Raw genomic sequence first — 10969 nt, forward strand, 5'->3', positions numbered from 1 at the left:
TAACTAATTCAATAACTATTTATTATAGAACAAACCTATGAAAAAAATCAACACAAACACATCAAACATTGTAGCTTTTTTTTTTTTATTGCCAAATAGGTTTAAACAAAAGTCTAAACCAAAGTTTACACACTTTTATTGTGACTTTTGGAAACTGCACCTGATTAAAAATACACTTTTAATCGACATTACATTGAAACAAACCTCACGACAATCATTGTTTTTGGCCGATAGACAAATAAATGAGCAGAACATCAGCTTTTATTTTGGATTTATTATTCGTTATTATTATTATTATTATTCATGTCTTCCATTATACATTCTCTGATGAGATTTAAACCTTTTGTCTTGAGAATTTATATCAAGTGTAACCTTTATTCAAAATGGCAGCTTCAAAAAAAACAATTGATAACAATATTCTAATGATGATGATTCTAACATGAACATTTCTCTTTTGTGTTTTTCATTATTCAAGCAGAGCGAAGCAGGACATTATTTGATGTCATATACGTTTTTACAGCTATACAGGATGAAACTATTGAGCCGAGGTCGTGTCACTTCCTGTCAGGTGAACAGGAAGCAGGGGTGGTTTTGATCGACCGTCAGACGGGCTGGTCGGAGGCGGCGAGGGAAAGGGCGCCGGAGTCGTAGGAGCTCTTGATGCCTCGTTTGAGTGACAGCTGACTTTCGGTTTCGGGGCTCGCGGCGAGGGAAGCTGCGATCTGAGCGTCTGACACCTGAGGGGGCGGAGTCACAGAGTTCACGTCGACCAATCAACATCATTTATACGGAGGGAAGAAGTGGAAGAAAAATACAGTAAATAAAATAAATATTGTATATTATAGTACTTTATTATGTATTATAGTACTGATTTTAAGTAAATATATATATATATATATATATATATATAATTTGTAATACAACTATTTACATAATAATAAAAATGAATTCATATTTGTGTAATCAAAAGGAACAATTGATGATGAAACAATATTTGTAAACAAATAGTTTGTTTCAAAAGTGAAAGAAAAAACTTTAATGAGAATTTATAATAAATTAGAAACAATACGCTTTTCAAATATGTATAAAAAATCAGATTTAAAAACAATTTATATAAATAAACACTTTTTTGATATACATTTTAAATATAAATCACAATAAAAAATGAAAGTCCTGGAACAAAACATAACAAAAATCTAAACAAAAAATGGGAAATTAAATTAAAATAAACTAAATTAAATGACAAAAGTGAAAAATAAAAAATATAGACATATATATAAATATAATATTGATAAACACATAGCAGAACAGATTCAAAATAACCTATAACATAAACGTGTTCAGATCAAAACTTAACACATCATATAAAATAAATAATCTATAATAATTTAAGCAAAATTAAATTATCATAAAAACAATATGGATTTTTTTCTTCACCTCTTCAAATTTCTTGGCTTTGTACTGCTTTGCTCCTTTCAGGAAGTTGAGCAGGATGAGGTCACACAGAACCGTTCCCTGTCGATAAAGTTTGTTACGAACGCGTCACTTCTAGTGAAACATTAAAAACCAACCAGTCCGATGGAGGTGAAGGCGGCGACCAGGTTGATCAGTGTCGGGACCGTGTCAAATTTTCCCGCCTTGAAAAAAAAGAAACACAGTTATTGTTTTCAGTGTTGAAACAGAAACGTTCAACAACAACAATAACAAAAACAGCACCTTGTCAGCTAATACCTCCCCCAAGGAGCTTTGTTTTGACAGTAACAAAGTTTTTTTTTTTTAGTGAGTCTGATGTTTGTTGTTCTTACAAAGTCACACTAATTTGTAAAATAGATATATAATAGTTCTACTTACCCTTAACTTTGTGTTATCTCTCTAGGGCAGGGGTAGGGAACCTGGTCCAGAAAGAGCCGCAGTGGGTGCAGGTTTTCGTTCCAACCATTCAAGAGGACACATTCTGACCAATCAGGTGTCTTAGGAGTGTAATCAGTTGATTGTCAGTCTGGTGTTGCTTGTTGAGCTGAAACCTCATTGGTTAAACTGTATATGCTTGATCGGTTGGAACAAAAACCTGCACCCACTGCGGTTCTTTCTGGACCAGGTTCCCTACCCCTGCTCTAGGGTCAAGGTGACCTGGAGGCCTGAAAACGAATGTGTTTGTGGTATCCCCTGTGTTATCTCAGGGTCAAGGTGACCTAAAGGCCCGAAAAACAAATGTGTTTGTGGTATCCCCTGTGTTCCTTCAGGGTCAAGGTGACCTAAAGGCCTGAAAAACAAATGTGTTTGTGGTATCCCCTGTGTTCCTTCAGGGTCAAGGTGACCTAAAGGCCTGAAAAACAAATGTGTTTGTGGTATCCCCTTTGTTCTTTCAGGGTCAAGGTGACCTGGAGGCCTGAAAACGAATGTGTTTGTGGTATCCCCTGTGTTATCTCAGGGTCAAGGTGACCTAAAGGCCCGAAAAACAAATGTGTTTGTGGTATCCCCTGTGTTCCTTCAGGGTCAAGGTGACCTAAAGGCCTGAAAAACAAATGTGTTTGTGGTATCCCCTGTGTTCCTTCAGGGTCAAGGTGACCTAAAGGCCTGAAAAACAAATGTGTTTGTGGTATCCCCTTTGTTCTTTCAGGGTCAAGGTGACCCGGAGGCCTGAAAACAAATGTGTTTGTGGTAGCCCCTGTGTTATCTCAGGGTCAAGGTGACCCGGAGGCCCGAAAACAAATGTGTTTGTGGTAGCCCCTGTGTTATCTCAGGGTCAAGGTGACCCAGAGGCCCGAAAACAAATGAGTTTGTGGTAGCCCCTGTGTTATCTCAGGGTCAAGGTGACCCGGAGGCCCGAAAACAAATGTGTTTGTGGTAGCCCCTGTGTTATCTCAGGGTCAAGGTGACCCAGAGGCCCGAAAACAAATGAGTTTGTGGTAGCCCCTGTGTTATCTCAGGGTCAAGGTGACCCGGAGGCCCGAAAACAAATGAGTTTGTGATATCCCTTGTGTTGACTAAATGGAATAAACCTTTATTTAAAAGTGAGCATGACAGAAAAAGAAAAACAGTTTAACTGTCTCACAAAGTGTTGCAGTGCATTATGGGTATTGAGGTTGGTATTTAGAGCAACTTTCTCTCGCTCACTATCATGTCGTCAGTTTGACGATCGTCTCTTCAACTCACGTTCCCGGTGACCATGACATCGAAGCGAACGGCGAAGGCTTTATGAAGCGTCCGATACTCGGTCCCGTTGGGAGTCTTGAAGTATTTGGCGAACCTGAGAGAAAACGAGTGACCTTGAGAAGACGGAAAACATGCGGTCGAACGACCTCGTACCTGAAGTTGTAACCTTTAGAGACGGCGTTCTTGGCGAAGGGAGCGTCCAGCCTGGTGAAGGAGTACCTGGGCTTACAGTACTCGATGTCCTGGTCCAGGTTACACTTCCACTCGATGTTGATCCCGATCTCTCCTCCCTGGGGGGACACAAGCCTTTGGTCTCAGAAATTCAGAAAAAAAACACTAAAATAAATAAAACTTTCAATTTTTAATTGAACTTTATTCAAAGTGTCAAAACTTAACAGGGTTATCTCAAGAAAACTCTTGACTTAAAATAAAGCTTTATGAGAGAAAACAAGCCAATCACAATGAGCGGAAAAACATCCTGTTAACAGGCAGAAACCTCGAGCAGAACCAGACTCAGTGAGAGAGAAGGAGGGGGACACTTCCTGTGTTGAGGGGCCTTTAAAAGCCTTTCTTTGTTATGATTATTATTAGTTATATTTAAGCACAAAGTATGTTAATATTTCAAATATATTTTTTATATATCCTGTCATGTATTTATTATTTTAGTGTATATTTTGTTAATGTTGCAGTTTTTATTTAAAAATGAAGCTATATAGAATTTGAAGTGTTTAATTTTAAAACATAAAATAGTTATTAGGGATTTAAATCCAAAATGAAGTAGAAATATTAAATTGTAATTCTACTTTATTAGCGACATGGATTTCTCTGACCCAAATATAAACTACTTTACTACTGTTACTTATATATTTATATGTTGTGATTTTTTCAATTTTAGATAATATATTTTCCAGTGGGCAAATGTGTACAGTATCAGCAGCACAAACATATTTATACTTAGTAAACATGAAGCAAATAAAATTTAAATTAAATAAAAAATATATATAAATTCTCTTTTCTACAGTATTGTGAGTAAATACAGTTTAATTTTCAATAGTTAAAATGTTTATTTATATTAGTTTGACCCTTTTGTAACGACAGAAACATTGATTTATATTGAGATTCTGAAAACAAACTAAATATTAAATCATATAAAATGTATTTATAGTGTGATAGTAGTTTGTAGAGACGAAGCTTCATGAAACAGTGTCATTATCTTCAGAGTCCACTAGATGGCGTCTCTGCACCATTTTCCTTTGTTTTGAACAACTATTCTATTGAAACATCATTTTTAAACTGACAGCGCCACCTACTGACCTCTAAACAACATGACACTGTTTCATTAAGCTTCATGAAACAGTGTCATGTTGTTCAGTGTCCACTAGATGGCGTCTCTTTTCCTATGTTTTAAACGACTGTTCTTATGAAACATCATTTTCAAACCGACGGCGCCACCTACTGACTGGAACTCCTGTTGTGTTATCAGTTTTATCTTGCCCTTTAAAGTATATACTTTATAGAATATTGTTTTGATTGTTTAAGCGCTTTGTGACCCTGGTCTGGAAAAGCGCTATATAAATAAACATTACTTACTTACTTACTTACTGACCTCTGAACATAATGACACTGTTTCATGAAGCTTCATGTCGTCCACTAGATGGCGTCTCTGCACTATTTTCCTTTGATTTTAACTGTTGTAATGAAACATCATTTTTAAACCGACGGCGCCACCTACTGACCTCTGAACATAAGGACAGTTTCTCTCTTTGCGCTTGATGGATCTACTGACTCCTTTAAGAAACATCTTAAGACGTTTCTATTTGTTCAGGCTTTTCCTTGAATTTCTCGAACTCCTGTTGTGTTCTCAGTATTATCTTGATCTTTAAAGTATGTACTTTTTTGAGTATCGTTTTGATTGTTTAAGCGCTTTGTGACCCTGGTCTCGAAAAGCGCTATATAAATAAATATTACTTACTTACTTACTTACTTACTTACTTACAGTGTGTCATTATGTTCAGTGCCCACTAGATGGCGTCTCTTTTCCTATGTTTTAAACAACTGTTCTAATGAAACATCATTTTTAAACAGACGGCGCCACCTACGGACCAACATGACACTGTTTCATGAAGCTTCATCGACACATCACTAGTAGTTTGTATACGAGTGAGTAGTTTTACTCGCTAAAATAAACTAAAAAATGAACAAATGATGTTGAACCTGCTCGGCGAGGCTGGACACGTTCTGGTCCGTGTACTTGAAGATGTCTCGCACCGAGAAGATGGGACAGTACGGGTTGTCCCGTGGATGGTAGATGCATCTCTTGATCGCGTCCCCCGTCATGTTGGACGGGAAGTTCCCTCTGGAAGAAAAAAAAACACGTTATTGCGCGAGTTCTATCCTTGACCTGTTGCGGTCAAACCTGGTGACGTTGAAGAGCGGGAAGCGGATGCTGTTCTTGATAAAGATGGTGAAGTTCAGGATGTCCGTCATGGGCTTCCTGCGGAGAGAACATCAGGGACGGTGAGTGACGGCGGGAAATGGTACTCAAAACATGGCTCTCGTCTCACATTGACACCGTGTCGTCCTCGGCCGGACACCATCCCTCGATCTCGCACCGACCTACTTTGTCGTCGGGCTTCAGACACACTCCCGTGATCTGACCTGTGGGAACAAACGTGGTCTTCAGGCTCTTCAGGCTCTTCGGGAACGTTCTTGAAGGAAGGTCTCACCGTTGGTGAGGATGGAGGGGATATGCTTGGTGCAGTTGTCGTCCGTCGTACACGTGTACTTCTTCCCTAACTGAGGAAACACACCGTGAATTTCTATGACGATAAAGTGAAGCTTCATGGAGCAGCGTCATTATCTTCAGAGTCCACTAGATGGCGTCTCTGCACTATTTTCCTTTTTTTTTTAACTGTTGGCGCCACCTACTGACCTCTGAACAACATGACATGACATGAAGCTTCATCAGTCCATAAGTGAAACGATAAAAAATATAAAATTTATTCATCATAAAAATCAGAAATTAATCTTAAATATCCTTTTTTACGCTCCTGCTCCTGTGGAGCGAGTGCAGATAATCAATAATAGTAGATAATAAATCAATACACCACCTCCGGACATCTGCCTTGGAATTGATCCTCTGTGATGATGAGTCGCGTCATGATGCAGAACACACCGGCGCCCTGAAACATCCGTGAGGGGAACGAGTAGAAGCCAGAGTGTGAATCTATCATCCTCATCCTCATCCTCATCCTCATCCTCCTTATCTTCATCTTCATCTTCATCTTCATCCTCATCCTCATCCTCATCCTCATCTTCATCTTCATCTTCATCTTCATCTTCATCTTCATCTTCATACTCATCCTCCTCATCTTTATCTTCATCTTCATCTTCATCTTCATCTTCATCTTCATCTTCATCTTCATCCTCATCCTCATCCTCAACATCATCATCATCATCATCATCTTCATTCTCATCCTCATCCTCATCCTCATCCTCATCCTCATCCTCATCCTCATCCTCATCTTTATCATCATCCTCATCCTCATCCTCCTTATCTTCATCTTCATCTTCATCTTCATACTCATCCTCCTCATCTTTATCTTCATCTTCATCCTCATCCTCATCCTCATCCTCATCCTCATCCTCATCCTCATCCTCATCCTCATCCTCAACAACATCATCATCATCATCATCTTCATTCTCATCCTCATCCTCATCCTCATCCTCATCCTCATCCTCATCCTCATCCTCATCCTCATCCTCATCCTCATCCTCATCCTCAACAACATCATCATCATCTTCATTCTCATCCTCATCCTCATCCTCATCCTCATCCTCATCTTTATCATCATCATCATCATCCTCATCTCCATCCTAAACATCATCTTCATCCTCATCCTCATCCTCATCCTCATCCTCATCCTCATCCTCATCCTCATCCTCATCCTCATCCTCATCCTCATCCTCATCCTCATCCTCGTCCTCGTCTCCATCCTAAACATCATCCTCATCCTCATCCTCATCATCTTCATCTTCATCTTCATCATCCTCATCCTGCTCATCTTCATCTTCATCTTAAACATCATCCTCATCTTCCTCATCCTCATCCTCATCCTCTCCATCTTCATCTTCATCTTCATCATCCTCATCCTCATCCTCATCCTCATCCTCATCCTCATCTTCATCCTCATCCTCATCCTCATCCTCATCCTCATCCTCATCCTCATCATCCTCATCATCTTCATCATCATCATCATCTTCATCTTCATCTTCATCTTCATCATTATTATCATCATCATCATCATTTTCATCATCAACATTATCATCATCATCATCATCATCATTATCATCATCGTCATCATCATCATAGGTCAAAGGTCATGAGGTCGTCGGCGTGTTCGTCTCGTCAGGAAAAATCACTCACCTGGGGAGGAAGAACGTAGTCGGCCACGTCCATGATCCGACCGTTGTGGAAGCCGAAACCTTTGACCTTAGTCATGACGGACGACTCGATGCCGGTGTCGGTCGTCTGGTAGGCCTTCTCATGGAGGAACACCCACCTGAGGGGGGGGCAGGTGAGGAAGGAGCAGGTGCATGAACTTATCATGTGATCAATCATCAACCTGCACCAACATTGAAGTCATCCATTTGCCTTTTTCAGCTTTTAAATATTATTAATATAATAAAATAATATTTAAATTAATAATAAAATGCTGAAAAAAACGAATAATTTTATTTTTTTTATTGAATTTTAGTATCCAAGTAATTTATTGAATTATTAGTCAATTAAAAGGTTGAATCATGTTTTAGGATTTTTTTAATCAAACAGAAATTCCAATAATTAAAAAAAATACATTTTCTAAATAAATTGATATATTTTTAATTTAGTATTAAAATGTTGTAACTATTTTACCTTTTACTTTTGTATTGGTTTAATTACAATATTAAACCCAATGGAAATAATCTTCTTTTTTTTTAACAATATTTTTAATAATTATTTTGGTCAATTTACCGAATTCTTTTTTACAACTTATCACTTTCAGGTGTTTGAAATGCATATATATATATATATTTATATATATATATATATATATATATATATATATATATATATATATATATATATATATATATATATATATATATATAAATGTATATATGTAAAAAAAAAAAAGATTATTTCCATTGTGTTGAATATTGTAATTAAACCAATAAAAAAAAGAAAAAGGTAAAATAGTTACAACATTTTAATACTAAATTTAAAAGGCTACAAATTAAAAATGTATTAATTGATTTAAAAAAAAGATTTTTAATTATTGGAATATTTGTTTGATTTAAAAAATCGTAAAACATAATTCAACCTTTTAATTAACTAATAATTCAATCTATTACCTAAAAAGAAAATTAAATAAAAAAAAGAAAATGATTGTTATTTAAGAATGTTTGTATTCCCTGTTTTCTTAAAAGAAAAGTATCAAAAAAGTTTTAAAGAACAAAAAAGAAACAAGCTTATTCTTGTTTTACCAATTTATGAATAAATAAATGTACAGTATATATATAAATATAAATTTATATTAAAGTTTTTTTCGTTTACATTATTTTCATATATTTTACATTATGTGTTATTTGTTCCATGTTTGTCTTTTGCTTTGATTAAATAAATGATAAAATAAAAACTAATTTTGCGACTTGATTAAATCTATGACCATCTCATATATGTCAATAAAATACATATAATAAACATAAACATATAATACATTTATATCATTATTATTAAATTAAATTATTGTTTTGAACATTTAATTAGTTTAAAAATGATTCCACTTTAATCAAACGTTCCTCTCAAGGTCATCATTAAAACAACAACATTTTATATTTATATTAATATTGAAGTATCTCTGTGTACTGACCCGACAAAGTACGAGATGATCAGCGCCTGAACGATCCGGTTGATGATTCCCACCGACCAGCTCTTCACCACCACGGACTTGGTGGTCTCGTAGGTGAAGAAGTCGGCGACCCAGACCCCCACCAGGGAGGGCATGGCTGCAGGTCACGCCCGAAGTGTTCCGAGCTGAGCGGGTTCTGATCCTGGGCAGGAGGTCTTCGTCCTCCGCAGAAGGGTTCCGGTCTCCTCTGCGTGGATCTCAAGAGTGGACCTTCTCTTCCTTCCTCTCCGGTAGATGAGCCAGTCTTCTGTCCCTCCCTCACCCGTCCACCACAAGCCCCTCGTTCCCCCTCCCTCGTCCTCATCTGGTCGGGCCTCGATCGATAACCTCAGAACCAACAGCTTCTTGTTTCATCACAATTCAACTCAGAACTTTGTCTTTTACTCTTTTATTTTTTTAACAAACATTTCAATTAGTTTTCAAACGTTTTTTTAGTTTTTCACGTAATATTAGGAAGTACACAAGTGACAATACATGAAGAATCTACAGGTTTATTTCAGGTTAAGATACATTTATACGATCAAAACTACTTCAAAAGTCCTGCTGCAGATCTTTCTTCTCAGACCCCTCACCCTGCAGACCCCCACCTCTCTTCTTGGGACCCCATATATATATTCAAATATATATATATACAGATTTTCACAATTCCATCTCAGTTTGTTGACTGTAAAGGGTCTTGTTCTACAGTATTTGTACCTTTTCACTTTTAAAATAAATACATACGAACTTTGAAAGTCAAGTCCTTCAATATTATAATAAATAATATATAATTTATTTCATTTAAATTGTAATATTCTGTTAAATAATATACATATAATTGTACTTGTTACTATCCATTTATTTACATTAAAATACATAAAAGCACATGAAGACATAGGTTTTAGATTCATATTTAGATAATTCAGAATAAATCTTATTTACTTTGAATTATTGAATAATTATTATTAATTGAATAATAGAAATAACAGTGAGATAAAAAGGAGAATAATTAATCAATTAATAATTTAATCTAAATAATCTAGAATCAAATCAAAATATATAAAAGAATGGTTTCAGCTAGCATCGTTAGCAACAAGCTAAGCTAGCATGTTTAACATTCATTTGATTCAATTAACGAACATAAATTAACTTCTAAAAGTATTTTATAAGCAACAGGCTGGTAAAGTTAAGCTTAATAGACACTTGTTAACTGTGGAAATAACAAATAAATCACTCAAATTGTGTAAAAACTTGCGATGCTAACATGTTAGCATTACAGAGTGGCATGAAAAACTATAGATTTTTAGAAAAAAAAAAATCATAATTTTATTCAAAAATGATATTATAAGTCAAAGGCAAACTTTAAATAATATTAATAGTGAAATGTAGTGAATAACAAATATTTTAGAGACTAATTCTATAAGAGACTGTATATATGGAGTTTGTCTATGACTGAAAAAATAAAGAATAATATTTAAAATTACTTTATGTCCTTCACAAAAAAAGCATTGGAACACAGTTTAAAATTAAATGGTTTCAACGTAATATATGAAAGTAAATCAGTGTTGTGAGGATATTGACTCACTTAACATTACAAATGTTAAAAGTTTTTTCCTTTTTTACATTAAATTGTTTTTCAATTAACCAATTCAATAATAATCATTTTACCTGAAATATTGAATTATTATGATTTTTTGTTAATACTTTTTTTTTTTCTTTACCAGTTAAGTTTTAATTATATATATTTAAATTATTCAAAATAAATGTTCTAATTTCATTTTTTCCCCAGTGTATTTTTTATTATTATTTTTATTATTATTATCTTTACATTTGGCCTTTACATTTCAATATTACATTTAAAAGGCCATTAATAAAAAAGGTTG

The 10969-nt window shown here is 35.4% G+C and overlaps 1 protein-coding gene across 1 annotated transcript; it reads right to left on the reverse strand.

Annotated features, from left to right (window-relative positions):
* Window positions 1–559: 559 nt before the first annotated feature.
* Window positions 560–9202, reverse strand: p2rx3a (purinergic receptor P2X, ligand-gated ion channel, 3a). The gene is made up of 12 exons (XM_087798423.1): window positions 9069–9202; window positions 7583–7718; window positions 6267–6338; window positions 5883–5952; window positions 5721–5814; window positions 5573–5650; window positions 5371–5512; window positions 3310–3446; window positions 3157–3250; window positions 1572–1637; window positions 1438–1515; window positions 560–737 (listed from the first exon to the last, which is right to left on the reverse strand). Exons 1-12 carry the CDS (start codon window positions 9200–9202, stop codon window positions 603–605), a joined length of 1236 nt encoding a protein of 411 aa, XP_087654549.1. The 3' UTR covers window positions 560–602.
* Window positions 9203–10969: the final 1767 nt, after the last annotated feature.

The sequence above is a fragment of the Callionymus lyra genome, chromosome 9, assembly GCF_982586985.1.
Source record: "Callionymus lyra chromosome 9, fCalLyr1.hap1.1, whole genome shotgun sequence".
NCBI lineage: Eukaryota > Metazoa > Chordata > Actinopteri > Syngnathiformes > Callionymidae > Callionymus > Callionymus lyra.